The 27,370-nt window shown below is 48.0% G+C and overlaps 10 protein-coding genes and 1 long non-coding RNA gene across 15 annotated transcripts; 6 read left to right on the top strand and 5 right to left on the bottom strand.

The window, feature by feature from the left end:
- LOC136185434 (succinyl-CoA:3-ketoacid coenzyme A transferase 1, mitochondrial-like) lies at positions 1-1,797 on the top strand. The gene is made up of 2 exons (XM_065972565.1): positions 1-503; positions 573-1,797. The coding sequence occupies exons 1-2, from the start codon at positions 71-73 to the stop codon at positions 1,685-1,687; spliced, it is 1,548 nt and encodes a 515-aa protein (XP_065828637.1). The 5' UTR covers positions 1-70; the 3' UTR covers positions 1,688-1,797.
- Positions 1,786-3,502, top strand: LOC136185435 (succinyl-CoA:3-ketoacid coenzyme A transferase 1, mitochondrial-like). Its single transcript, XM_065972566.1, has 2 exons — positions 1,786-2,210; positions 2,264-3,502. Exons 1-2 carry the CDS (start codon positions 1,786-1,788, stop codon positions 3,336-3,338), a joined length of 1,500 nt encoding a protein of 499 aa, XP_065828638.1. The 3' UTR covers positions 3,339-3,502.
- Positions 3,344-4,213, bottom strand: LOC136185437 (peptidyl-prolyl cis-trans isomerase FKBP4-like). Its single transcript, XM_065972568.1, has one exon. The coding sequence runs from the start codon at positions 4,185-4,187 to the stop codon at positions 3,354-3,356; it is 834 nt and encodes a 277-aa protein (XP_065828640.1). The 5' UTR covers positions 4,188-4,213; the 3' UTR covers positions 3,344-3,353.
- Positions 4,214-4,276: 63 nt separating this feature from the next.
- On the top strand, positions 4,277-5,941 carry LOC136184531 (uncharacterized). Its single transcript, XM_065971437.1, has one exon. It carries the CDS (start codon positions 4,277-4,279, stop codon positions 5,939-5,941), a length of 1,665 nt encoding a protein of 554 aa, XP_065827509.1.
- A 530-nt stretch (positions 5,942-6,471) lies between these two features.
- Positions 6,472-7,079, bottom strand: LOC136184530 (guanine nucleotide exchange factor MSS4-like). The gene is made up of 2 exons (XM_065971436.1): positions 6,936-7,079; positions 6,472-6,789 (listed from the first exon to the last, which is right to left on the bottom strand). Exons 1-2 carry the CDS (start codon positions 7,077-7,079, stop codon positions 6,472-6,474), a joined length of 462 nt encoding a protein of 153 aa, XP_065827508.1.
- On the top strand, positions 6,935-8,461 carry LOC136184197 (GEL complex subunit OPTI-like). Its single transcript, XM_065971046.1, has 4 exons — positions 6,935-7,180; positions 7,272-7,375; positions 7,427-7,556; positions 7,628-8,461. The coding sequence occupies exons 1-4, from the start codon at positions 7,100-7,102 to the stop codon at positions 7,664-7,666; spliced, it is 354 nt and encodes a 117-aa protein (XP_065827118.1). The 5' UTR covers positions 6,935-7,099; the 3' UTR covers positions 7,667-8,461.
- Positions 8,462-10,331: 1,870 nt separating this feature from the next.
- Positions 10,332-15,805, bottom strand: LOC136184195 (uncharacterized). Of its 2 annotated transcripts, none has more exons than XM_065971044.1 (20): positions 15,733-15,805; positions 15,459-15,671; positions 15,340-15,406; positions 15,025-15,287; positions 14,813-14,966; positions 14,686-14,760; positions 14,509-14,630; positions 14,402-14,458; positions 14,280-14,343; positions 13,889-14,229; positions 13,782-13,838; positions 13,134-13,728; positions 12,898-13,082; positions 12,735-12,848; positions 12,464-12,678; positions 12,265-12,402; positions 11,364-12,204; positions 10,772-11,306; positions 10,539-10,712; positions 10,332-10,473 (listed from the first exon to the last, which is right to left on the bottom strand). In XM_065971044.1, the coding sequence occupies exons 2-17, from the start codon at positions 15,648-15,650 to the stop codon at positions 11,943-11,945; spliced, it is 2,901 nt and encodes a 966-aa protein (XP_065827116.1). In that variant the 5' UTR covers positions 15,651-15,671; positions 15,733-15,805; the 3' UTR covers positions 10,332-10,473; positions 10,539-10,712; positions 10,772-11,306; positions 11,364-11,942. The 2 variants fall into 2 exon arrangements, with proteins under 2 accessions (XP_065827116.1, XP_065827117.1); XM_065971045.1 differs by having other exon boundaries at positions 10,332-10,470.
- Positions 15,806-15,920: 115 nt separating this feature from the next.
- Positions 15,921-18,623, bottom strand: LOC136185487 (uncharacterized). 2 transcript variants are annotated; one of them, XM_065972633.1, is made up of 12 exons: positions 18,495-18,623; positions 18,221-18,433; positions 18,108-18,168; positions 17,792-18,051; positions 17,580-17,733; positions 17,453-17,527; positions 17,276-17,397; positions 17,169-17,225; positions 17,047-17,110; positions 16,656-16,996; positions 16,549-16,605; positions 15,921-16,495 (listed from the first exon to the last, which is right to left on the bottom strand). In XM_065972633.1, exons 2-12 carry the CDS (start codon positions 18,410-18,412, stop codon positions 16,127-16,129), a joined length of 1,752 nt encoding a protein of 583 aa, XP_065828705.1. In that variant the 5' UTR covers positions 18,413-18,433; positions 18,495-18,623; the 3' UTR covers positions 15,921-16,126. The 2 variants fall into 2 exon arrangements, with proteins under 2 accessions (XP_065828705.1, XP_065828707.1); XM_065972635.1 differs by having other exon boundaries at positions 16,665-16,996.
- Positions 18,624-18,773: 150 nt separating this feature from the next.
- LOC136185486 (alpha-mannosidase 2C1-like) lies at positions 18,774-23,733 on the top strand. Of its 3 annotated transcripts, none has more exons than XM_065972631.1 (31): positions 18,774-18,895; positions 18,953-19,078; positions 19,132-19,228; positions 19,284-19,381; positions 19,433-19,610; positions 19,660-19,757; positions 19,807-19,901; positions 19,954-20,060; positions 20,120-20,230; positions 20,287-20,379; positions 20,438-20,554; positions 20,611-20,648; positions 20,703-20,760; positions 20,822-20,913; positions 20,966-21,019; positions 21,077-21,206; positions 21,271-21,340; positions 21,399-21,533; positions 21,587-21,645; positions 21,700-21,880; positions 21,933-22,024; positions 22,076-22,170; positions 22,225-22,329; positions 22,374-22,437; positions 22,487-22,774; positions 22,828-22,937; positions 22,992-23,071; positions 23,122-23,208; positions 23,265-23,323; positions 23,385-23,488; positions 23,539-23,733. In XM_065972631.1, the coding sequence occupies exons 1-31, from the start codon at positions 18,795-18,797 to the stop codon at positions 23,663-23,665; spliced, it is 3,249 nt and encodes a 1,082-aa protein (XP_065828703.1). In that variant the 5' UTR covers positions 18,774-18,794; the 3' UTR covers positions 23,666-23,733. The 3 variants fall into 3 exon arrangements, with proteins under 3 accessions (XP_065828703.1, XP_065828704.1, XP_065828702.1); XM_065972632.1 differs by having other exon boundaries at positions 19,284-19,610; positions 22,487-22,574; positions 22,632-22,774; XM_065972630.1 differs by having other exon boundaries at positions 19,284-19,610.
- Positions 23,670-25,562, top strand: LOC136185490 (N-terminal EF-hand calcium-binding protein 1-like). Its single transcript, XM_065972638.1, has 13 exons — positions 23,670-23,800; positions 23,857-23,881; positions 23,938-24,046; positions 24,107-24,132; positions 24,187-24,284; positions 24,337-24,393; positions 24,452-24,531; positions 24,587-24,755; positions 24,822-24,875; positions 24,927-25,036; positions 25,090-25,167; positions 25,225-25,316; positions 25,392-25,562. The coding sequence occupies exons 1-13, from the start codon at positions 23,765-23,767 to the stop codon at positions 25,409-25,411; spliced, it is 954 nt and encodes a 317-aa protein (XP_065828710.1). The 5' UTR covers positions 23,670-23,764; the 3' UTR covers positions 25,412-25,562.
- Positions 25,462-26,535, bottom strand: LOC136185491 (uncharacterized). Its single transcript, XR_010669544.1, has 3 exons — positions 26,147-26,535; positions 25,796-26,091; positions 25,462-25,745 (listed from the first exon to the last, which is right to left on the bottom strand). It is a non-coding gene; the product is annotated as an uncharacterized lncRNA (long non-coding RNA).
- Positions 26,536-27,370: the final 835 nt, after the last annotated feature.

The raw sequence follows: 27,370 nt of genomic DNA, 5'->3' as shown, positions 1-27,370 counted from the left end.
CTACGTATCAACCGGTACAAATCGGCGATAGCCAGCTCCATCCTACACATTTCGGTGATTTCGCGCTTCTATGGCGTTGCGATCCCTTCTGTCGCGCTGTGCAACTGCATTCCAAAGTCGATCCGCCTATGAAATGGCGGCGAGCGCGAGAGCAGCGTCTTCCACATCGAAACGATTCTTCGAAACGGCCGACGAAGCGGTCTTCGACGTCGGCGACGAAGCGACGCTGCTCGTCGGCGGCTTCGGCCTGTGCGGCATCCCGGAAAACCTGATCGACGCCGTGCTACGCCGCGGCGCACGCGATCTGACGATCGTCAGCAACGACACGGGCACCGAAACGAAAGGTCTAGGCAAACTCATTCAAAAACGACTCGTTAAGCGAGCCGTCGCTTCGTACGTCGGAGAAAATTCCGAAGTGGCGCGACAATATTTCGCGGGCGATTTGGAAGTCGAATTGCTTCCGCAAGGAACATTGGCTGAGAAAATACGAGCTGCCGCAGCCGGTATGTAGAAATCATAATTAATAGGAGATGTATAATTAGATTTTGGGGGTGGTCTTTTTTTTTCCTAAGGAATTCCAGCGTTCTATACTCCAACCGGATATGGGACTCTTGTTCATGAAGGCGGAGAGCCGATTAGATATGACGGACACGGTCACGTGTCGAAAATCAGTCATCCACACGAATCTCGCGAATTTGGCGGACGTCACTACATTCTCGAGGAGGCGATCAAGGGCGACTTTGCTCTAGTAAAAGCGTGGAAAGCCGATACGGCCGGCAACTTGACGTTTCGCAAGGCGGCGAGAAATTTCAATCCTCCCATGGCAAAAGCGGGAAAAATAACAATTGCCGAAGTGGAGGAAATCGTTCCGGCGGGCGAAATCGATCCGGCGCACGTGCACGTGTCCGGCATCTACGTCAATCGCATATTCAAAGGCGAGCACTTTGAGAAGGGAATCGAAAAGCGAACCGTGCGATCGGAAGGTGAAAATCGTCCACGTTCGGCCGTCGGCGACGTGCGAGAACGCATCGTTCGTCGAGCCGTGCTCGAATTTCGCGATGGCATGTACGTCAACTTAGGAATTGGAATTCCCGTCTTGGCAAGCAATTTCATTCCAAACGGAATGACGGTTCACTTGCACGGCGAAAACGGTCTCATGGGATTGGGACCGTTTCCAACCGAAGAAGAACTCGATCCCGAGCTCATCAACGCCGGCAAGGAAACGGTAACAATTCTCGACGGTGGATCATTTTTCTCGAGTGACGAATCATTTGCAATGATCCGCGGTGGTCACATCAATGTGACCATGCTCGGCGCTATGCAGGTGTCGCGCTACGGCGATATTGCCAACTGGATGGTGCCCGGGAAATTGGTCAAGGGCATGGGTGGAGCTATGGATCTCGTCTCAAGTACGGGTGCCGGTACAAAGGTTATTGTTACTATGCAACATCAAACGAAGAATGGCGAGGCAAAGATCGTCGAAAGGTGCTCATTACCGCTCACGGGAAAGCGATGCGTTAATCAAATTATAACCGAAATGGCCGTTTTTGACGTCGATCAGAAAAAGGGTTTGATTTTGACGGAAGTTTATGACGGGTTGTCCGTGGATGACGTCAAAGCCGCGACCGATGCTCCTTTCATCGTATCACCTGATTTGAAGCCAATGGCACAGGTTACAATTGAATAGAAATAGAACTGACATACATTCATTCAGTATACAAAAGACCACAATTCTTTTTGCGCGCTCAGAACTACTTGTAGCACGCATCCGGGAATTCTCTTACTATGGCTCTTCTATCGTTCCGTCGTTTCGCCACGAGCCGCGCGCTCTTCTCCACGTCCTCCGTCGTCCGTTCGAAGTTATACGACTCTCCAGATGCCGCCGTAGCGGACGTGAAGGACGGCGCGACCGTTCTGGTCGGCGGATTCGGCCTGTGCGGCAATCCGGAGAACCTGATCGCCGCCTTGGCTCGAAACGGTTCGAAACGATTGACGGTGGTGAGTAATAACGCCGGAATCGACGGCGTCGGTCTGGGCATGCTGTTGAACAATCGACAAGTAAAACGCATGGTGTCGTCTTACGTCGGCGAAAACGCCGAATTCGAGCGACAATATTTGAACGGCGAACTGGAAGTCGAGCTCACGCCGCAGGGAACGCTCGCCGAACGCCTGAGAGCCGGCGGAGCCGGAATTCCAGCCTTTTGGACAGCGTAAGAAGAAATATGAGACAAAACTATAGAGGACAAGTGTTTCTTCACTATAGCACTGGCTATGGAACTCTAATACATAAGGGAGGCGCGCCCATACGCTACGATAAATCGGGAAACATTGCCATTGCCAGCGAACCGCGTCGCTCCGAAACTTTCAACGGACGCAACTACATCATGGAGGAGGCAATCACGGGCGATTTTGCTCTCGTAAAAGCGTGGAAATCGGACCCAATGGGCAATCTGACGTTTCGTCGATCGGCGCGCAATTTCAACCCGCCGGTCGCGCGCGCCGGAAAGGTGACCATCGCCGAAGTGGAGGAGATCGTCGAAGCGGGCGCGATTCCCCCCGAAGACGTTCACGTGCCGAGCGTCTACGTGAATCGAGTCTACAAGGGCTCGCACTTCGAGAAGCCCATTGAACGACGAACGACGCGCAAGCCGGAATCGAGTCTCGCCGTCGGCGGCGGCGGCACGCGCGAACGCATCATTCGACGCGCGGCACTCGAGTTCAAGGACGGCATGTACGCCAATCTTGGCATCGGAATTCCCATGTTGGCGAGCAATTTTATTCCGGCCGGAATGACCGTTCATCTGCAGAGCGAGAACGGGATTCTCGGTCTCGGTCCGTTTCCCGCGGAGAGCGATGTGGACCCGGATTTGATTAATGCGGGTAAGGAAACGGTTACCGTTCTTCCAGGTAGCGCCTTTTTTGCGAGCGACGAATCGTTTGCGATGATTCGAGGCGGACACATCAATTTGACGATACTCGGCGCTATGCAGGTGTCCGAACACGGGGACCTCGCCAATTGGATGATACCCGGGAAACTGGTCAAGGGCATGGGCGGCGCAATGGATCTCGTCGCAAGTGCCGGCACCAAAGTGGTCGTCACCATGGAGCACACGGCAAAGGGGGGAAAGCACAAGATCTTACGCGAGTGCACGCTGCCTCTGACCGGGAAGAATTGCGTCGATCAGATCATTACGGATATGGGCGTCTTTGCCGTCGATTCCAAATCGGGGCTCACGTTGGTGGAAATCCACGATGAATGCACGTTGGACGAGGTGAGACAGGCGACGGGGTGCACGTTTCAAGTGTCGCCCACTTTGAAGCCCATGCCCGGAATCTAATCTCCAATTATTTGTTTATTTTCTTTCCTGTACACTACTACCGTCGCCGCTACCCCCAAACATTTTCCCCAGAGCTTTCTTATACTTTTCCCTTTGCTCTTTCTCCTTTGTTTCGAGTTGCTGGATTTGGTTCTTGATGGCTCGATTATTGGGCTCGAAACGAAGCGCCTTCGTCAAGTCGTCTCTCGCCGACGTCAAGTCATTAATCATCATATAGGCTTGACCCCTTCGAAAGAGCCCTTTGATGTTATCCTCGTCGATAGCCAATGCCTTAGTGCAATTGCTTATAACGTGTTCCGGCTGCTGGAACTTGAGCTGGCACGCCGATAAATTCAGATAGCACGTGCAGCGTAAGGATTCGCGAACGCCGAACAATTCGTCGTCCATTCCCTCTTCGCCAGTCGATATAAGATGAACGAGACTTCGACTGAAATATCGAGCGGCCAAGTCGACTTGCCCCGATTTGAAACAGGTCGATCCGCGCGATTTTAGCTCTTCGGCTCGTTGCACTTTTTGCTCGCGCGTCCATTGCCACGTGTCATCGTCGCGACGCATTGATTTCAGTTCGATTTCAAATGCGTCTGTCGGCGACGCGACGTTGGCGACGATTTTCGGCGCGACAAAGCGAGCGATTTCGTGCGGTCGCATTTCCTGCACGCAATCGTGTAGCCAGTGAGCGAGCAACGTCTCTTCGTCCGGATCTCCGCACGTGAACGTCATTTCCTCGCTCGGGCCGCATGCAATTAGCTCGTTTTCGAGCTTTTTGTACGGTGTTACAATCACAGAAACGAACGAGCCTTCGTTTGCCTGCTCGAAACCTTTGCCTTCGCGCAAGACAATCTTTTCCATTTTCGGAAGGCGTCCCACATCCGGGCGACGCTCCGACGAACAGACAAACGTCTACCGCGCGCGCTATAGTAAATTTTCCATGCGTTTCCATGCGGCGACTGCTTCTCGTTTTTCTAGCCGTAATAGTAGTCGACTCGTCGCAGAACGACTCCTTAGTATTTCGTATTTTACACGAGGGAAACAAGAGCGCGCCAGAACCGCGAAAAAACGCCGCAGCAGCGTACGATTCGCGAACGAAACGTCTAATCGTCTTCGGCGGCATCGACGCGACCAATTCGGCAACGAGCAACGATCTCTGGACCTTTGACTTGCAGAAAAACGCCTGGAAGAAGTATCCATCGTGCCATAACGCGTCCTTTCCGCCTGCACTTTTTCTTTCGGTTTCCGGACTCGACGAAACTAGCTACACTTTCACCATAGCAACCGGATGCGACGCGACGACGACCTTAGCAACGGACGACGCATATCGCGTCGATTTATCGTCGCTATATAATCCAAAAACGGAATGCATTGATTGGATTAAATTGAATTCGACGAAGGAAAAACGGTGCGACTCGTCGGGCGGAATCGACGCCGACGGTCGTCTATTTTTCGCCTTTGAAACGGAAAACGAATCGCTTCTCAAAGCCACCAGTTTCTCCTCGCCGCGTCCACGTCGTCGACAGGCGAGCGCAATAGTGAAAAATAATTCGCTTCTCATTCACGGAGGCTGTCTCGAAGTCGGTTTCTGTCCGTCCGCCGACTCGTGGATTTTAACTGGAGATCGGTGGGATCGAGTGGGAGGCTGTTCTCCTCCACGCATGGACGCGGCTATGGCCGTGCTAAACGGTTACGCTGTACTCTACGGTGGTCTCGAGGCGAGTGAGCAGTCGCTTAATGGGGTGAAATATTCGTCAGGCGACGAAGTGGCTTTGTTAGAACTCTCCTCCAAGCCGAGCGGTTGGTTTGGTAAAAGGGCCCGTGGGGGGCTTTCAGCGCGCGGGGGGCACTCCATGGTCAGTGCCAGCGGTTATGGCGTCATTGTTTTTGGTGGAGAAATAGACGGAAAGGGTCTAAGTAGCGATGTGTGGCTGCTTACCGGAGATCCGAGTCAAGATGACGATGACGATCGTGAGCGAGTCGTCATATCTTGTTCCAATGGTCTCGCCTATTTTCACCTGCACGGCATTCTCATGTTCGCCGCTTATGCCGTTTTCATGCCAATTGCAATCATCGTCGTTCGTTACCGCGACAGGTCAAAGGAGACGAGAAAACGTTTTCTTATCGTGCACGTCGTCTTTCAGAGTGCCGTCACGCTTCTCGCTTCGGCGGGTCTCTATTTGGCAATTGTCTCCTATTCGCGAGCCGACCGACGCCGTCGTCATTTTCAATTTGTTCACGCCATCCTAGGCGTTGCCCTCTACCTACTTACAGTAGGTCAAATCATTTGGGTGACGGTGGCTTGGTTTATCAAATTGGCGTCGAGAAAAGCCGCCGCCACCGTCGCCGCCGCCGCCGGTGGCGGCACTGACAAAAGGGGCAAACAAGATGGGATCTACAGATTGTGGAAAAGCGTGCACGTTGCCGTCGGTATTCTCATAGTGCTGCTGGCCGTAACGAACGTCAGTTTAGGCCTTCTGGCAAGCCTCGTCACTCTCCCCTATTGGGCCACTTGGTTCGGTCTGCTCGCCTTCTATATACTAATCATTCTCGTTCTAGACTGTCGTAAGTTAAAATCGGTTTACGCTGCTGAGTCGACTCGTAAAGGTTGCTGACTTTTCTAATTGGTGCGCACCGCAAATTGGCATGCTTTGTAATTTTTCCGACTGGAAGGGAAACTACCGTGTTATCGACAAAACCATTAGCCCACGCAATGTTTTGTTGACACTTTCAGGATAGACACGCGAACGATTTTTATCAGAGAGACAGGAGATATCCTCTCGGCAGGATGCATCCGTCCATCAGCTTCCCAGTAATCAAGAGCAAACGGCATTGGCGTCATCGCACGGCATTTTTATTCATTGGCTGGAGGGAACGGATGCGAGCACTTAAGTCGTTTTCTAATTAGGAACTTTCCCCTCTTTTCCCTCAGGGTCCAGACGATATTTGCGTCTCTCCCCTTTCCCCCCTTTCAAACTAGATAGCTCTAACGAGATAACGTGGCGGAAAAACGAGAGAAACGCGCCAACGTCTGTCAACATCTCGCAAGCGGAAGTGGAAAGGAAACATTCTCACGGGCAAACGCATACACCGGTAAAAGATACGTGTGTATATATGCAAACACCCAATTAGAAAAAAGAGCAAGCTAATGGCCAAACGACCCTGACCCCCCATGTTCCGTCCCCCCTCCCCCCGCCGCTGCCCTCCCGCCGTCCGACACGTAGTTCACTCGAAGAACGGCGACGTAATATCGCGTTCTATCGCCGATGTCGTGCCAACCGATGGGCCCCATTTCGCAGTCGGCGCAGCACAGATATTTTACCGTGCCGCCAACCGTGTTCGAGAAGCCGACGTTTTCGAATGTAAACATGTCGTCGACGAGCCAGAACTGCGTCAACGTCTCGCCGACATCCGATCTCTCGTCGGACGCACGCGATTTGTTTGTTGTTGGCGGCAGATCGATCTACGTAGGGGAGGATCCTGTGATAGCAGTCGAATCCAGTTAGCGGCGGGACTCTAACGATTTGTTTTCGCGCACTCGGCGGGCAATTAGCGCGCGCGACCACCGGGCGAGATTTCGTCGCGCAAGGGGAGACGGAGGGGGCTCACCTCTTTGTCGACTAGTGTGGCCAGTCGGGGTCGCAACACCTTGCTACCACACGTTCGACAGACAATGGCCTTGGCGTTCTTTCCATCCGAAACGCAGTCAGCCGAGAAAGACTCGCTCATCGCGTGACGACCGAGCATGCGCATTGTGCAAAAGAAAACGTGTTATGGCGGCGACTAAGACATCGATGCGACTGTGGCAAAAGGCGCTATCACGATCAACCGAATGGAAAGGCGACGAAGGAAAGGTAAGCTCTAAGACAGACCGACGAGAAACCGAGACAAAGAGAGAGAAGATCGGAATCCACCCCTTTCCTTCCCATCCATCCCCCATCATAGGAGGAGTTCTTCGACGTCATATACTGGCTAAGACAAGGCCTTTCACTCTTCCTCGGCCTTACATGGGGCCTAGTACCACTCAGCGGCGCTCTAGGCTTAGGATTGTAAGTCGTTTTCGAGCCTCCGTGCCGCCGTATCACCTTTCATTCTCCAAGATTCTTGGCTATTAACGCCGGCATCGTCTATCTCTACTGCACGGCCTATCAGTCCATAGACGACGAAGCATTCGGCGGCGTGATCGAATTACTAAAAGAGGGGCTTTTTACTTCCTTCGCCATGTTCTTGGTCAGTCTCTCCGTTTTTTTGAAAACCGTGCCCCTTGTTACAAGTAGTTACCCGCGCGCCCTTTCGTGCAGGTCGTGTGGATTCTCACCTACTCGGCCGTTCACTTTTGAGAAGTAGACTCTCTGACTGCACGGGATGATCGATCGAGCGGTCGCGTCTTAGTCCAAGAGCAATCTTGTGCTAATTGTAAATTTGAATAGAATTATGTACACACTACCGGCAAACGCTATACAAACGGCGCTTGGGAGACCACCAAAAGGTCTCCTCTTTCATGCAACAAATGCCCGTTAACAGTATTAACAACAAGAACAACAACAAGAGTTAATTGATGTCTGTGTCACGATGACGACGCCCTTGTTTTTGAATCTTCGTCTCAGGCTCTACGAGAGCTTTTCAATTGGCTGATCTGTCGACGTCGTCGACGACGGCGCGACGATTGTTCCTCGACGAGAGTGTCTCCTTCTTCAGATTGTTGTGAGGGCGCTTCCGTTGGCTTGATCTCGCATGGATCCTGTAGGAAATTCTGACAGATACAGTAGTCCTCGACGAATGGCCTTCGATCGCAGTCAGTGCACAGTTTCCTTTTGTTGTTGGCGAACGCGAAGAATTTCGCCGTTTCTATGATTTCGGATTCCTGCACAGGAAAAAAATGATTAGCACCGAAATGATTCCGTTGCTGGTCCTTCTCTTCGCTCACCGTTAATTTTTTGGGAAGTCTTCGTTTCGAGCCGACGGTGGGATCAACGTCAGCGCTGCGTTTTTTTAATACGGCCGGCTCTTGCCACAAAATTATATTGTGACTTCGGGAGAACGTTTGACTGCCAACAGTCAGTTTGATCGTTGCTTTGTCGGCGTGCACTTCTATGTATTGTTCGTTGAACGTAAGGCTATTGCCGCACAATTTCTCTGATGCGCCGTTTTCGTCGTTGAATATTTCGGTACTTTCGGTGTGAGAGTCACAGTTGGCTCCGGGCGGAAAGTGCAGGTCATGATGCGTTATGAATCCGTAGATATCGTGATTGGGATCCGCTTCTATGGTCCACGTGCACGTCATGTCGAGATGGATTTCGTCGTTGTCATCTAGGCCAGGTCCTGAGAGATCAACGAACTGCGTTCCGATCAATGGAACAGGTTGAGGAGGAAATCCGGGGTCTATGTCGAGTACGTCTCCGTTGTTCGCGTCTATGCACAAGTACTTCACGACTCTGCAATAGCAATTTTCACGTTAGAATAGTCGTTTCTCGGTCGACGCTTCCGTTTATACGACTCACCCTGAACGAACTTGCAACGGCACTAGGCCGAAGAAGAGGACAATGCCGACGAGAAGGGAGCAGCAGTTCATGGTAAATTCAGAACGACGTACAGCTGACTGAGTGAGCAGTTGTGACTGACAATTCGCACCAGATCGTCGTCCTTTTATATGACTCGCGAGTGACTCCGGTCCGGCCCTTTCTGATTACCTCTCCCAGGTGGGCGAGCCACTCCCTTCATGCATGTTGATGCCTCTTGATCCTAAATGGGTGGGGGAGGTGACAGAGCAAACGACCGGCGCTCGGAGCCACATCGCTATAATCGCTCAATTTTGCGGCACATTTGTCGAACGAAATCGAAAGGTGTCCGATGACCTTCCATCTGGCGGGGGAACTTTAACGGCTAAACGATCACTGATAGATTTGACGACGTGCGTCAGATAGTCGAATGACCTTTGCTTCTCTAGACGCGCGACACGGGGTGCACGATCGGCTCTTTGTTAATTCAAACGAGCGGATGTATACCCCCATTGACGATTCCAGCGGGAAGCTTGACGTGTGTGGTGCGCGTGGGACCGTTGTTATACACTTGAGTGCCGGTCGCGATGGAAGTCCGACTCGTAGACGGCCCCCTAAACGGGGCCGCTTATCGTCGCCCCCCGTCGCTAGCTGTCGGCTCGCCCGCGAGATATTTTTTTTCCTGATTGCTTGATCTGCTAAACGTTGGGGGTACTAGCCAGTGTCAACGGCCCCTAAAAGCCCTCGTCTAACAGCTCTAATCGACGGTGGCGAGAAGAAAACAAAGCGCTCGTTTCTTTTGCGGGAACAAACGATGCTGGGGGGTAAACAGTGACGACCGCACGGGCGACGCACGCGACCGTAAACGGCGCGAGTCGTGCGTGACCGACGAGCGCGATGATGCAATTCGTGACTGGTACAATCAAGCAGATTTTGTCGGCGATTTCGAGTCGTCATCGCCGTTTGCCCGTGAGAGACAGACGATAAGTAATTGTTTGATTGCAACGTCTGCGTTCTTGGCCTCCGACCGACTTTGTTGACGATTTGCATGCTCTTCATTCGGTCAAGATGGATATCTGCGCGAGTGTACACAATTCTAATCCGATTGGCTCGCGCGCGGAATGCCACTTTGCAAACGGCACTTCGTATGTGCCTTGCCTCTTAACGGATCGTCCGTTGAGCGGATTCTGTTTGTGGGTGGTCAAGGTGAGTGCGCCTGTTGTGCACTACGTAGTTAAGCTGGAAGTGACCTCGCGGATGCACTCGTTTGGCTGCCACCGCCGCCGAGGTTGGTACTCGCCGCGCGGCACTCTATGTGCCAATTGAATCGTTTCTCGAAATGCCATGCCTCAGAGGCAAACATTTCTCACTGCACCTAGTACGATTTTGATTTCCAGTGCTCCCACCGCTTTCTAGGAATTGCGTGCCTCTCGACGACGTACTTATTAGCTTGTGGCAAGCGGTGCAGCAGCTCTAATTTCGTATCATTTGAAGGGGAGACATCAAATCTGATTGCTTGATTTATTTTCCTTCCACTGCGCGTATAGCGCAGTGCAAGTGTCGGCTACGACTACGACCTTGCTACGGCTAGAAATTTGTCTTGTCTCCTTCCTCCTCTATTGCAGGCTTCAGTCCGCTTGCACGTCCTTCTGAATCAACAAGGGCACGCTTAGACTCCGCCGCAGGAGGAAAAAGGATTCGATCACTAACTCACCCGAAGCGCTTTTAGTTTCTCTTTCAGTGAAGCACACTTTGGGCGTTTGCCTTTACCCCAAGTTGGGCATCGACAGGATCTCACCAATTTCCTGTACTTCCATTCGCAGGCGTTGCAAAATTCGGCGTCGTTTCTCGTACGAACATACAGCCTTAGAAGATTTGCTATTTCATCCTTGAAAAAAGCACGGATCGTTGCGACCTTGTGAGAGAGCGTAAGGGCTGTATACTCACGTTTTCGACCGAGTCCGAGTCCGAGTCCACTGAATCGGTCTGGCTGTTTGGACTGTACGTTCTTTTTCGTCGCTTTCCTGGCTGAGTCGTCTCCTCGAACATCGCTGCGTCGAACACGCGACTTGGAACGACGGCTTCGTTAGTAGTCATAACGATCGTCACTGTTTGTGCGCTCGCCTCAGCCACGTACGGCCCGGGCGCGTGCCTGCCACAGTAGAACCTATCTGACGTTCCAGCAGATGTCGTGGCGATGGTGAGCTCGGTGAGCTCAGCTTCTCCTTCGCAGGTCATGCCTTCAGAATTTTCTTCCTTATCGGGATTGATATTGTGCGGACCGATCACGATATGGACGTTGTTTGCTGTATCTGACGTTTGCAATTCCCACGTGCAGCGCATGTTAGGGAAGATGTTGTAATTATTATTTGGATCGACTTCTGGGCCAGGAAGATGCCAAAAGGTCCCTGCCGGCACGACATCGACCGTGTTTATTGTCACATTGCCCGTTGTAGTGTTTTGACATGTGTAAGTAGCCCGCCTGCGCATACAAAAAAAACGTGGCCGCATCACAGGAAGAGAAGCAGTCCTAATTTACCCCGACAAGACTCCGGAGAAAATCGACGCTACGTAGACCAATTCCCAATGGCGCATTTTCTTCCAATCCTTCTGTCTTTCCTCGGTGCTGCGAGAACGAGCCTGACTCACTGACTGACGCAAGGTCGGGTAACCCTCGCGCTTAAATAGATCTCGCAGACTGGGGAAATGCGATTCTAGAAGTGGCCAATGGAACGCCACTCTCGCTCATCGAATTTGGCCAACTGCATAATCATATATCCTGCCGGTCACCGCTCATTAGGTTCTTGATTCAAAGAAGTTCAACGAGTGCATTCATCCTCTTGGCGTGGCACCGTCCACAAGCATCTGCCCTGCTCGAAAAAACATCCCTTCGCCGGACGAAGTTGTCCGTCTATGCATTTGACCGAAAACGCTTGCTACTCTATGTAGAACTGACCGCCCACATCGTGACAAACAGGCACTATGCGTATCTATTTCCAGCATGTCCTACGCCTAGCTTACGTAAATCAGCACGGTTCCTAATTTAACCACAAAAAGGGAATCCCAAGATGCCCCCGTTGGAATGAAAACTGGGGCGTCGAGGTCAAGTTTGCTGATTCTAGACAAACGTCACTTCATTTTCGTCACTAATCTCCCAACCGCTGTCAACGGGATCTTCCGTCCATTCGGTACAGTCGTCCACAGGCAAGAAGTGCTCCTCCGGAATGCCGTCGTCGTCATCTCCGTCGAAATCAACGTATATCTTCTCACCTGAGTCGGGTTCAAGAAGAGACCACTGTTCAATAGTCGTCTTCAATTCGGTGAACGTAGGTCGTTTTTCCGGATCTTCTTCCCAACACCGAAGCAAAATCGAGTCGTAGCTACGTTTAGAATAGATAAAAGCTCGACGAAAAGACACGCACGATATAGACTATACTTACACGTCCTCCGGACACGTCGCCGGTCGCTCCATTCGATAGCCTGACAAAAGGTGCTTTGGCAGTTGATATGCCGGTATAGTTGGGTAAGGAAAGGCACCCAGTGTTGCTATCTCCCAGATGACAATACCATAAGACCAACTAGAAAGAAAAAGACCCTGTAACATGTCAATGCGGAGCGCGCCGGATAACTGAATATTACACGTCGCTTTTGACAGTAAAGTTGCGATAGATGAGAGCCTCAATAGCCATCCACTTAACGGGTAGTCGTCCATGTCTCGTGTTGCAGTAGGCGCTGTCCAAATAGATGTCGCGACTCAAGCCAAAATCAGAGACCTTGAGACAAAGATTACTATCAACCAAGACGTTGCGTGCTGCCAAGTCTCGATGGATGAGTCGAAGAGTCGAGATGTGTTCCTATAGTGCGGTAGAAGTCACCGATGAAACAAGGGAATCCAATTGATAGTATATACCATGCCAGAGGCAATTTGCATTGCCATACTCAAGAGGTGACGACGCGATAGAGAACCGTCAGGGGACACGTCAATTGTCGGAGAATCGTCGTCGTCTTCAAGAGCGCCAAACCGCTAAATATATAGTATGAGCAATTAGACCAGTGCTTGGTCGTGTACGTACCTTTTTCCGACTTTTTCGAAGAAAGCTGAGCAAATCTCCGTAAGGAAGACGTTCGAGGATGAGAAATACTGGCTCCTTCTCCGTGCAGCATCCAATCATTTCAACAACGTTCCGATGGAGTCCAATCGTCTTCATGAGATCAATCTCTTTTCTGAATTGAATCCGTTCTCCTTCCGTAACGTCTCCTAAAAATTACTCAGAAACCGCGGCAAGTCAGGGAAAAAACAAATACTTACGATGAGACATTTTAATGGCCACATTTTTCGTTCGTCGCAGAGTTCTGCCGTGACTGATGGACCCCGGCAATAATTGACCCTCGACCACGTAACCAAAAGCTCCTTCACTTATATTCTTTCCGAGCATGACGCGACTACGGTTGACTTCCCATTCATCTGGTGGGATCACTGGCACCGGAGGTCCTGGAGACGGAGATCGGCTCGAAAGAGATAATTCATCTAGTATCTCTTTGGGAGCATTTCGCTTTGCTACAATGGCACCAATAATAAGAATGATCAGAAGTATGCCGATCAATCCACATCCCAATCCTAATCCCAAACTCAATTTAATTGAAATGGACCACTGTGACGATGATGATGATGATGATGATGATGGTGGCGATGATGATGATGATGGTGGCGATGAAGATGATGATGATGATGGTGGCGGTGAAGATGATGGTAGCGATGACAATGTTGGCAGTAATGATGATGGTGGCAGTGATGATGATGATGATGATGATGATGGCGGCGGAGACGATGGCGGTACTGGCGGTGTGTCAAAAGTGATCTGAACAACTAGAGAAGTTTTATGATGCTTCGTGGCAGATGAAAACTAAAGAAAAAACTGCCTTAACGTCTTACTACAGTCTGTTATCTATTGCATACCTCAGCTCTGTATCGTTTATCTGGCTGGAGACGGACTATTTTAGAGGTGCTATTAACCTAAACACTATCATTAACAAGAAATTTATCAGAGGAGCGAATTATCATACGTCTCTAACAGTATGTATGTCTTGGACTTTCGTAACCACCACTCCGTTGGACAAACCCAACAGATGAGTCGTAATGCTGTAGCGATCTATCACATCTCTGCACGTCTCATTAGAGGTGAATTTCCACACAAAAGTGGTATCAACACTCCAACCTCCATCCCTAGCCGATAGTTTTATGAAAGCGTAGTTGCTTGTGTTGAAATACACAGCTTTTTCCGGTACAAAACTATAGCACGGATCATCAGGGCAGACGTCATTGATGACTGTGTTGGGAGGAAAAAGATTTTCGTCAACTTCGTAGCTGAATGGACAATCTTTGCACTGTAACATGCATGAATGATCTATAGATACACGATTACTAATTACAGTGGCGTGGAGACTACCGACTGACCTGGAATGGTGAATGCCTCAGTTTCAGCGATCACTTCCAATCTGTGAAGACTTTTGACCATTATCTACAAATCATTTACTATTGTTGAAAGACAGTAAATGCCACGTGTGACGAGGTCTGACTGTCATGGCATAGGAGCACCGATAATTCCAGTTGTCGGATGCCAGCACAAACGAATCCTTTTTTGGGAATTCACCTTGCACTATAATAACATTACATATTTACTTACATAGCCAGGAGTACGAGTGACATCGGTGAAGTGATGAGACCAAGGTGTAGAGCACCATGCGGTTTTTCCGTTTTGGTCTCGAGAGACATACACTTCAAATTCTGTTGCCCAAGAGAAGTTACCTAGAAATTCATAATCATGCCAGAAAACGACAAACTAATATTTTGAAAAACCAACACGAAGGACATGTCCAAGAAACAGCAACATCAATTTGATTGCGTGTATGCGGACGTACGAACGGAAAGACGTTCACTGCAACAAAAAAGGAGATAATTTTCTTGGAATTCCTGCACAGGCTACATACGGCTCTTGACGTCAAGATTGTTCGTCGGTAAAATTTCAATGGGGAAGCTTGAAATGGGTCTTACTGCATACTGACTAACAGCCCAAGCACAGTACATCGCCTTTCCGTTGAAATGCGGGTAAGGAAGCAAAATCTGCCGCTGTTCTTCATTCACCTACGCATAGTTTAGACTAGAAGAAACCTTATCTATTGATTCATTTATTATTATCTACATAATAGGCATGTGGCTGTTTCTCGCTGCTGTGGCAATCTTTCGTCGGCGTGCATGTCCTTTCTATGGCATATATGACAGTCGCTGAAGGACGCATAGCGGAAGAGGTAGGTGACGCAGTAGCGGAATAATTAGACGGAGTTGCTGTGGCTGCTTCATCCCCCTCCACTGCGTCATCTTTTTCCGAGTTGCCCCAGGATAAGACAAGTGTACGGTTGCTGTACGAGAATAGAAACGCAAAGCGCGGCGGATCTGGAACGGGATCTGTAACGATATGGATTAGCAAAAAAAGGGAAGGGGAAAGGTTGAGGGTGACCAGTGGTAATATTAGATCCCGGAAGTTGGCCGAAAACACAGTTGTCATGGCACTTAGTCGACGGTGTCTGAGATGAAGGAAAGTAACGGAAACGAACGCATTTATTATATGTAGCTTACATTGGCGTCAAAACAGAGAGCCCGACATCGGGCGTTTTCTTTGACGTCGCGCGGCGGAGGCCCGCACGCGCCGTACGTCGTCGCATTCGTATTGTTCGGAGACAACGTTTGCGCTGCCAAAGAGCCAATGGGACTCAGTACAAATAAAAAAGCGTAAAAAGAAAGTTCGTGATGACGACTCAGTGTGCTCATTTCCGACCAAACTGGCGAAGCCTAGACGAAGATTAACGTTATTTCAATACTAATGAAGGCACAGTTTCAGTACGAAGCTGACTTTTTTGCTATAACGTGGATAACAAAGAGAAGAAAGGATCCACTGCGGTTACATAAGGGTGGCCGGAAATTCCTTCTTGCACACGTGATAGTCTACCTAGAGGCGTAGCCTAGTACAGGACATCCGTATCACGGTGTCGGACTGCCAGAGAGGTCCAGGCTACAGAAGCGCTGCCGATCACAGACTATCCTGATAATGTTTTTATTGCGTCTCAGATAAAGAGCGTGTCTCTTCTAAGAAAACTGACTATTTATCTGTCCTACTAGTATCGTCTACATGAGGTCAATTTCTTTTCTGAATTGAATCCGTTCTCCGTCGGTAGCGTCTCCTAAAAATTATCCAGTCTACTTGGGAGCCGACGAGTAAGGAACTTTAGTGGTCTCCTTTTTCGTTGCTACACGTATGATTGACCCTCAATGACTGGCACCGGAGGTTCAGGAGATGGAGATCGGCTCGAACGAGATATTTGATCTAGTTTTTGTATGAAAGCCTTTCGCTTTGCTACAATGACACCAATAATAAGAATGATCAGAAATATGCCGATCAATCCACATCCTAATTCTAATCCCAAACTCCATTCGCTTGAAATTGATGACTGTGATGACGATGATGATGGTGTCAGTGGTATCAATGACGATGGTGGCAGCGATGACGATGTTGGCAGTAATGTCGATGGTCGCAGAGACGATGGCGGTACTGGTGGTGTGTCAAAAGTGATCTCAACAGCTAGAGAAGTTTTATGATGCTTCGTGACAGATGAAAACTAAAGAAAAAACTGCCTTAACGTCTTACTACAGTCTGTTATCTATTGCATACCGCAACTCTGTATCGTTTATCTGGCTGGAGACGGATTATTTTAGAAATGCTATTAACCTAAACACTATCATTAACAAGAAATTGATCAGAGGAGCGAATTATCATACGTCTCTAACAGTATGTATGTCTTGGACTTTCGTAGCCACCACTCCGTTGACCAAACCCAAAAGACGAGTCGTAATGCTGTAGTGATCTATCACATCTCTGCACGTCTCATTAGAGGTGAATTTCCACACAAAAGTGGTATCAACACTCCAACCTCCATCCCTAGCCGATAGTTTTATGAAAGCGTAGTTGCTTGTGTTGAAATACACAGCTTTTTCCGGTACAAAACTATAGCACGGATCATCAGGGCAGACGTCATTGATGACTGTGTTGGGAGGAAAAAGATTTTCGTCGACTTCGTAGCTGAATGGACAATCTGTGCACTGTAACATGCATGAATGATCTATAGATACACGATTACTAATTACAGTGGCGTGGAGACTACCGACTGACCTGGAATGGTGAATGCCTCAGTTTCAGCGATCACTTCCAATCTGTGAAGACTTTTGACCATTATCTACAAATCATTTACTATTGTTGAAAGACGGTAAATGCCACGTGTGACGAGGTCTGACTGTCATGGCATAGGAGCACTGATAATTCCAGTTGTCGGATGCCAGCACAAACGAATCCTTTTTTGGGAATTCACCTTGCACTATAATAACATTACATATTTACTTACATAGCCAGGAGTACGAGTGACATCGGTGAAGTGATGAGACCAAGGTTTAGAGCACCATACGTTTTTTCCTTCTTGGTCTCGAGAGACATACACTTCAAATTCTGTTGCCCAAGAGAAGTTACCTAGAAATTCATAATTATGCCAGAAAACGACAAACTAATATTTTGAAAAACCAACACGAAGGACATGTCCAAGAAACAGCAACATTGATTTGATTGAGTGTATGCGGACGTACGAACGGAAAGACGTTCACTGCAACAAAAAAGGAGATAATTTTCTTGGAATTCCTGCACAGGCTACGTACGGCTCTTGACGTCAAGATTGTTCGTCGGTAAAATTTCAATGGGAAAGCTTGAAATGGGTCTTACTGCATACTGACTAACAGCCCAAGCACAGTACATCGCCTTTCCGTTGAAATGCGGGTAAGGAAGCAAAATCTGCCGCTGTTCTTCATTCACCTACGCATAGTTTAGACTAGAAGAAACCTTATCTATTGATTCATTTATTATTATCTACATAATAGCCATGTGGCTGTTTCTCGCTGCTGTGACAATCTTTCGTCGGCGTGCATGTCCTTTCTATGGCATATATGACAGTCGCTGACTGAGGATGCATAGCGGAAGAGGTAGGTGACTCAGTAGCGGAGTAATTAGATGCTGTGGCTGCTTCATCCCTCTCCACTGCGTCATCTTTTTCCGAGTTGCCCCAGGATAAGACAAGTGTACGGTTTCTGTACGATAATAGAAACGTGAAGCGCGTCGTATCCGGAACCGGATCTGTAACGGTATGAGCAAAAAAGGGTAAAAGGTTTAGGTGACTCGATCGGCCGGACCAGTATTAGATCCCGGAAGTTGGCCGAAAACACAGTTGTCATGGCACTTAGTCGACGGTGTCTGAGATGAAGGAAAGTAACGGAAACGAACGCATTTATTATATGTAGCTTACATTGGCGTCAAAACAGAGAGCCCGACATCGGGCGTTTTCTTCGACGTCACGCGGCGGAGGCCCGCACGCGCCGTACGTCGTCGCATTCGTATTGTTCGGAGACAACGTTTGCGCTGCCAAAGAGCCAATGGGACTCAGTACAAATAAAAAAGCGTAAAGAGAAAGTTCGTGATGACGACTCAGTGTGCTCATTTCCGACCGAACTGGCGAAGCCTAGACGAAGATTGACGTTATTTCAATACTAATGAAGGCACAGTTTCAGTACGAAGCTGACTTTTTTGCTATAACGTGGATGACAAAGAGAAGAAAGGATCCACTGCGGTTACATAAGGGTGGCCGGAAATTCCTTCTTGCACACGTGATAGTCAGTATGAGGTCAATTTCTTTTCTGAATCGAACTCAGTAGAAATAAAGAAGCGTAAAGAGAAAATTCGTGATGACGACTCAGTGCGCATGTAGTCATCGTCCAAACCGACTGGCTAGGCAAGTATAAGAGATCCGGTGAAGATGCATAAATTCACAAGAAATTCCTTCCTGCACACGTGATTAGAGGCGTGGCCTATCTACATCTACAATGGAGGCTCACGTCGTACAGAAGCACAAGCGTTGCACGCTGGAGCGAATCGAGAAGTTTCTGTCGCCGATCTACTTTGTCGAGGCGAATCTGAAGGGACGGTTAGTCATTTGGAGACGTCTTTGGAAGAGGATAGGTCTAAGAGCGTTTTCTTCTAGACTTTATCGCGATTCGGCACCGCTGCTCGAACTGCGTCACCACTGCAGCGCAGATCGCATTTCGTACGAAGAAGCGACGGGAAGAGACTTCAAAGAGACTCACGTCGGACACGCTTTTGGAAAAACGTTGGAAAATTTCACACATGGAAAACGGGTTTAGAAATCGAAGACAATTCTAGATGGACGACTCATTGGTTCAAAATTCGCTGTCGAATACCTGACGACTGGAAAGGAGAAGAAGTACGTCTACGATGGGACAGTGGCAGCGAAGCCATGGTAACTGCAGAAAAAACCCCCGAAAAATCTCGACCATAAATTCTGAAACGATTAGATCTGGATCGACGGAGAACCGGTTCAGGGATTGAATGGAGGAGACGGTCAGGCCAGACACGATTTCATTCTATCCAAGAAATCCGCAGGAGGAGAAAAGCAGGCTAAAATAAAAAAAACAAGTCCTTTAATTATTAAACGACTCTTTAGTTTCATTTTATATATTGAAATGGCTGCCTGCGGTATGTTTGGTGCCGGATGCGGCTCTATGATTGCACCTCCCGATGGGGACAGGCTCTTTACTCTCAGCAAGGCCGATATCGTCGTCTTCGATCGCGAGTGCTATAATCTCATTATTGATTTGAGCATAATGCACGACCTTGCAAAAGTTGTAGCAATATATAGATAATCCGCCGTTTGATTATTGCATGTCGTAGGAATTGCCTGAGAGCGATCCGTCGTCTTGGGAGAGTCTCTATCTGGCGAATGAAATCATCAACCAATGTAATCCTTTCGACAGACAGACGTTCTCTCGGTGAAAACAATTCCCTTCAACGTCAATTGAATATTGAGTTTTTTCTCAGGTGTCGTCAAATGGCGCGGGAATTCTTTTCGCGAACGAGGGAAAATTCGTCGCGATTTACCGTTGTCGCAGTGGGAAATTGCCACATAGACTGCGGTGAAAAAAAAATTGTCAGTCTTCTACGACAAGAGATCTTTTTTTCTATTAGCGTGGCTATGGCCCTACGGAGAAACGATACGCAAGTGCGCTCGCAGCTGGTCTTCGGCTCTTCGTCTCATGGACGACTATCCTGATTTCGTTTTTGTTGCTTCTCAGGCAAATAAGGAGCGCGTCTCTTATAAGAATGTTGACTATTTTATCTTGCACGTGCATAGGCTCAGCAGTTTGAATGGGTAAAACTGAACTATCCGTCTTTGTACCAGAAAATTGTTTCTAAGTCTTCTGCGGGGAAGTTTGTGCCGGTTGGAGGCACTTGGATAGAAATGGCAAGGACTTAGAATCCAGACTTTCCTTAATTAATGATATGTGTTTTATTAATCAGGACGGAAATCTTCCCAGTGGCGAATCTTTTATTCGTCAGTTTCTTGTCGGGCAGCGTTTCTTTAGAGAAGAATTTGGGAAGTACTGTAGCGAAGTGAGAGACGATCGTTTTGAAAAATCAATTGATACAATTATTATGTGTTTTGCATTAGTTTTGGTTGCCGGACACGTTCGGGTATTCCGGTCAATTGCCGCAGATCATGCGCAAAGCGGGAATCAGGAATTTTCTCACGCAGAAACTGAGTTGGAATTTGACGAATAAATTTCCTGTAAGTTCTTAAAAAAATTCCCGCGCACCTATCACAAAGTTTCTTCTCTACTGCAGCACAGTACCTTCATGTGGGAAGGCATTGACGGGAGCAGGTGACCCACAGCGATGCAATGTCTAGAGATATTTATTTATGTCTGATATTGTAGCTGTCTCGTGCACTTTCCCCCAGCCGATACGTACGGATCTGACGCGTCAGTTCATGATGTGAACTTGAGAAGAAAGAATCATGTTTTATATATACATTTAACGTTGCGTTTCTCCCCAGATCATCAAGAGTCAAACGAACATGAAAGATTTGGGTCGATCGAGTCATTCGTTGCTATTGTACGGATACGGCGACGGCGGCGGCGGTCCAAAGTACGTCAAAAAATCCTTTTTTCTCCATTGACAACGAAAACCAAATTTTTAGCGAGGATATGCTCGAAAGACTCGAGAGACTAAAAAGTGTAGCCGGTTGTCCAAAGTCGGTTCAATGCATCGAGACGTCAAAATCTGATTAATTAATTAATTAATCACTCAGCGTTGAACTATCGACAGTCGACTCGTTTTTCGAGGGCATAGAGAAGCGAAACGAGAGACGGAATCTCGTCGACTGGGTCGGGGAACTTTATTTGGAATTGCATCGAGGCACGTATACAACTCAAGCTCAGGTATATATAGCAACCAGAAACAAATCCTCGACGTAACCCAACCGCACTCTTTTTTCTTTTTCAGACAAAACTGGCCAATCGGCGCGGAGAAATACTACTTCACGACGTTGAAATGTTCGCTACCATTGGATCGCGTACGTGAAAGATGATGACATGTAATTCTTCCTTTACGTGAAGCTTTGGGCGTTGTAGTGCTAAAGGGATTTGCGTATCCGAGAAGCGAGTTGCTTCGCGTTTGGAAGCTTCTCCTGCTCAATCAGTTTCACGACGTTCTTCCCGGTAGTTCGATAGGAAAGGTGTATGCGGATGCGATGGCTTATTACGAAGGTCAATGATGTCACTATTTTGCGACCAATTGTGATTATTTTTGTTGTATCTAGACGTTCAGACTACTGGAACGAAGATTCTAAACGAGGCTTGCGCCTCTCTCTTTGACACTGTAAATTAGTAAACAGGTCAGAATGAATACGCGTTTATTTTTGATTGAATGAAGGTCGTTGGGCCTCCTGACATTTCTGGACTTTTGATTGTCAACACGTTGCCTTGGGAAAGACAGGAAATCGTCGCTCTGCCGCGCTGCGTGGAAGGTCGGAGTCCCGCAGCGAAGAGACGAAGATCGTCTTTGTCTAGTAAGTGGCAAAGTCAGGTGGCAACGGAAGATGAATCAATTTTAGGTAAATGAGAATGTAAGTCTAGAGTTTGTTTTAAAAATGTTTTAAAAATCAGTGGCCGTATCGGTGCCTTCGCTTGGGTATGCCAAGAATGCTCGTCTTTCGTGTCTAAAGAAAGTCGATGACGCTAGTCTGAGCATTGATGAGGTAGCAGTAGAAAAACATATACTAGAAAAAGTACCACGACGTATTTATCAGAAAAACGGCTTTTTCATTTTGTCCAATGGAATACTAAAGGCAACTATTGACAGCGGAGGTCGCTTGGTCTCGTGCGTTCTCCTAGCAACCAACAGGTTTGATAATTTTAATAATCATTGAAAATCGCTGAACGATTTATTGTTCACTAGAGATGCTGTTAGCCCTGGCACGTATTGCAATCAGTTCGTTCTGTTCGACGACATACCTTTATACTGGGACGCGTGGGATGTCATGGAATATCACCTGGAAACGAGGTAAGGGTATTGAAAAATATTTCCGTCAATGCAATTGTTTTTAGAGCCGAAGCAGCCGGAGGAATGACAGAGGCAATGGACAGGGGTCCGTTGCGCGTTTCCGTTCAAGTGGGGGACACTTTGCAGAGCGCTTGAATTAAAATGTAATGACCTTTAGACAAGGATTCCTTTGAGTGAACGAAGCCACATAGTTCAGACAGTCTACTTAGATGCCGGATCGCCGTCTATTAAATTTCAAACCAAGGAAAGTGAGAAATTTTGGGATGTTTTGTCTGATATCGTTCTTGTTCTTCTCTTGCAGGTCGACTGGCACGAAAGTCACAAATTTCTCAAAGTGGAATTTCCGCTAGACGTTCGTTCGACCCAGGCGACGTACGAAATTCAAATGGGTCACCTGCAGCGACCAACACATTACAACACGTCGTGGGATCAGGCTAGATTCGAAGTAAATCGCTTTCGCGTTTATTTCGCCTTAAATTGAGATTGCTCTTCCGCGAGGTCTGTGCGCACAAGTGGGCCGATCTCTCCGAACACGGTTTCGGAGTTGCCTTGCTCAACGATTGCAAATATGGCTATTCGACCCACAAAAACGTCATGAGACTGTCCCTGTACGTTCATAAAGCAACGTATCAACCACATGGTAATAATATCTTGTTGTATAGTCTTCGATCGTCTAAGTCACCGGATTCTGAGGCCGACATGGGAGAGCACGTTTTTACGTATTCGCTTATGCCGCACGAAGGTTGGTCAACATTTCTCTTGTGGACTTCTCAGGACTGTTCCTTGTTTCAGGTGATCTACAGTCAGCTGGTGTAATTAGGGAAGCCTATTCACTCAATTTTCCTCTTCGGTGTTTTTCTGTGACCGATGCTGAAGATGGTAGGGATTGTGCAGGATCCGTACTTTGTTTTGAAATCTGACCAATTTTTCATAAGGGTCACAGTCCTATTTCAGGATGTCCGAGCCGGGAATTGTTCTCGAAACGATTAAGCAGGCAAGGAGAGACAGTCACGAGAAGAAGAGCGTTTTTCTAGCGTGCACTTGTTATTTTTCAGGCTGAGGAGAGGCCTAATTGTGTAGTCGTGAGACTGTACGAAGCGTTTGGAGGACAGCGAAAAGGAGAGCTGTGGTCTTTTTTTGAAATTGAATCTGCATGGAGGTGTGTTTATTGAACGAGTCAGAAAAGTATTTGTGTGAATTTTTTTGTAGATCGGATCTTTTGGAGGATGATTTGGAGCCTTTATTGGTTCAAGACGGCCGTCACTCTGTGGAACTTGTACTGAAACCGTTTGAAATTGTGACCATTTTGTTGGATCTCGGCAATGAGCGCAACTGATAATTTGTGATTTTGTATGTCAATTTATTATTGCTATCTTAGGAAAAGTGTCCATATGGATCTATTTCTTTCTAAAGCGCGCTACGCCCATCAGAAGAAATGGCGACGAAGAAGGGAATGTCCATATTCTACGACGTAACGGCGACAGTTTCTCACTTCCTAGCAACGCTTTGCAAGAATAACGGTTTTAGGTATTTAGAAGAGCCGACAAAAACGGTTAAAAAGCGAAGAAAAACGAAAATATCGACTCCTAACCTTCCTCGCGAACGCAGATGACAACGCCTTGTCGATGAGCGAATTCAATTCCTTCTTTGCCGACGGCGTCGTAAGCTCAGAAGAGCTAGAAAAGCTTTTCCACGACATCGACACGGATAAAAGCGAGTAAGGGGGAAGAAGACATTTTTGGGATTTTTTTCCATCTCACTTTCTCTTGGCTTTTAGCAACATCGACACGGGAGAACTGTGCGGTGAGTGATAATTACATAGATAGTATATATATGCTATGCTATGTATTTCTATAGCTCATTTTTCGAAAACTTGGGGTCCGTTTGGCGAAATTTTTGCCGCACTCGAAGACCTCAATGCTTCGATAAATCGAGCCCTCTTTGCTACAGCTAAGGTAGGAGTCGTTTGCGGAGTTGTCCAGTGAGAAAACGTGAGAACTTGAATAGGGCTATGGCGAGGCAACGTTTGAGGAGCAATTTTCGACTCGTTTTCTAATGAAAGAAGTACGTGGGAATTTTTAAAATTAATTAATTAATTAATTAATTGATTTTCTCTGTCTAGGTTTTGAATCAACTCAAGTATCTAGGAAAACCCATTGGTATTGCTATTGATAAAATTGATGAGCAGACCATTAAATCGAGGTATGTTACGTTTTTTTAAAAAAAGTGTTCTGTATCTCGTCTTCTTCTCTCTTAGACCGAACGTGCAGCAGGCAACGTTTGCGGATAAAGTCGGCGACGGCGATGCTATTGGCAGCGGAAAGAAAGCACGTCAGATGGCTCGACTTCAGTCCGGGGCATCGGGTGATGCGCTTGGATCGCAGGTGAGCCGACTGGCTGAACTGGTGAGCAAATTGGAAGGCAAGGTAAGAGAGAGAAAAAGGGGGTGAATTAATCTATATATATGCGTTGCTATGATACGCTTCCTGTAGCTTTCCCTTGGCGTTGCTAGCGAAGAGAGAATTTCAAAGGATGACGATAAATTGGTAATCGAGGATTGGAAGTGCCCTATTGATTTTTCCAATAAGAAAATTTAGGTTTTGGTTGTTTTTAAACAATTCGAAGTCAACGAGTCTAAGGATGAAGAGTTCAAGGCAGCACTCAAGACGTATTGCGCCGATTTTTCCGCAGAAGACGACTGTCTTCAGTAAGAACGAATCTCAAACGTTATTTCCTCGCAGACATCTCACTTCTAAATAGCTTGCTAGTGCGCACTTACGACGAAAGCACGATGATTACCGTCTATGAAGTATGGATCAACGAAGCCGCTTGGAAAAGGTGAGCACTCGTTTTTTTCACGCGTATAAAAAATTGACGTGGACTCCTATTTGAAAGCCACGCCGTCTCGAAAGCGGGCAAAGCGTTTCAGCACGCCTGCGTCGATTGTCTTGCCTCCCTGGCCACGGTTACGACAATGCCAATGCCAGGTAATTGAATCTTAATGATACGTAGGATACCTCAGTCTCTCCCCCCCCCCCCCCCCCCCCCCCCCCCGCCTCCAGCCTCCTGGTGGGAAAAGTGATTGGGTCACATCTCTTTGACTTCTTTTAAATTTGTTTTTTTCTGGTCGTTTTTAAAATGAATCGATTTTTGTCTTTCCCACAACGTTACTTACGTCGAAATTATGGTCACCCACCGAAAGCAAACAAATATATTATCATCTAACTAAGAAACGAATATATAGAATACGTTATTTAATTACATTCTCCCACGAGTAACATGTCACCAACGCTAAGGTCATCACATTGGGGAAAAGACAGCTGACGGCGGGCCATCTCGCCGTTGGCAGCCGCCCAGCCTTCTCGAGGTGCAACGCGAAACAGCGGCTGATTGGCCGACACAATAAGATCCCACGCCTCGAGAAGGTAAACCATAAGGAGAAATAGTTCTAATCTAATTTTTTTACCTTTGCACCCTGAATGAAGCTGTGCGGTTCCAGCGTGATGGTAGCTTGGTGAGTTATTGAGCACTTCACTATTCTCAATATTTGGTGAATTTTCAGCTTTCGAGTTTTTGCGCCCGCCGTCGCCTCTTCGTTTGCCTCAATGTCTTCCCTACGCAAATTCCGAACAGCGACCATTTTTTGGGTAGGCAAGACGACGGTCGCTTCTGGCTTGAACAGATCCAGAGGTCCTTGCCAAGTTTTTCTCACCGGTGTTGGACTCGGTAGCAAAACCTCTCTGGCGTACAATATATCAATGTCTACAATTGATGCTAGGTAAAGAAAACGTCACAGACACATAAGTAGATGATGCACCTTCATTGTAGGAGGATCGCAGCTGGCGGTCGTTCATCGCAAAGTACCTATACAAATCTTTACGCAGTTCATTGGGTACTACGGTATACATTTCGTCTAGTCTTGTGTGAGAATCAATTGGTACTAGCCGTTCTACCGAGTTCCTTTGCTCGAACTGACCTTTCACTTGTTCAGGGACTCGTCGTTCACTATGATCCACTGGGTCTGACTCTGTGCGAGTCCTATCCTTTTTGATGTTGCGGGCGTCGATCGCACTAGCAGGAACCGCAGGATGCCCGAAGCACCAACTTGCCTAAACGTGTTCAACAAATCGAGTCGCGTGATTGGTGGAATTGCGTGACGTCACGAGGGTATCCCCCCGAACGAGAGTAGCATCGGCGTAATCACACTTTCCGAGACGGTGTTCATTTTTCAATTTCGCACTCGTACTACAGTGAACACTAGGAGGGAAGTGGTCTTGACAAATTCGCGCGCATGCGCAGAAGCCATTTGATTCAAAAACGTCATGGAAAAGAGCAGCAGTAGTGACAACAGCGACTCGGAGGTGTACGAGGTAACGTTTTCCGAAGTTCTTCAGAATTCAAGATCGAACGCTAATCGCAGGTGGAAAAAATTCTTCAGTACAACGCCTCGAAGAACGCCTACTACGTGAAATGGAAAGGCTACTCGAGCAGACACAACAGCTGGGAGCCGCGCAAGAACCTCACCAGCTGCGAGCCGCTTCTCCGAGAGTTCGAAGAAGCGCAAACGGTAAAAAAAAACAAGAAGAGTCATTCCCTTCGTCGAATTTCGTCTTAGAAGAAGCATCGAACGACCCCGCGTCGTGGAAAAGTGGGCAACGCCACGCTATCGTCTCCCAAGCCAACGCCGAAGACGACGACGACGACGACTCCGCGAACGCGAAAACGCCGCCGAGTCGACGCGGAGCGAACCGAACTGTGGAGCGACGACGACGAAGCGTCGTCGCCTTCGCCGTCGGCTCTGACTCGTCGCCCGATGCGCAGCATCAAAGCGGATGCGAATGCCGGCGCAATCGAAGAGAAAACAGCGGTAGAAATAAAGAAGATCGAAAAGGACGAGGTAACCAGGAAAGACGGCGGGGTAGCTTGGCTTCAGTTAGGGTTGGGAACCGTTTTATTGGCCCTTTTTTCCAGCATCGCGATCGCGAGTGGTTTGGTTGCGTTCTCGTATTTCCAATAGCGTTGTCTTTTGCTGCCCCCTATA

This window comes from Oscarella lobularis, chromosome 3 (assembly GCF_947507565.1).
Source record: "Oscarella lobularis chromosome 3, ooOscLobu1.1, whole genome shotgun sequence".
NCBI lineage: Eukaryota > Metazoa > Porifera > Homoscleromorpha > Homosclerophorida > Oscarellidae > Oscarella > Oscarella lobularis.
Note: the sequence above shows the minus strand (reverse complement) of the source record. Positions and strands in the feature narration are given on the sequence as shown.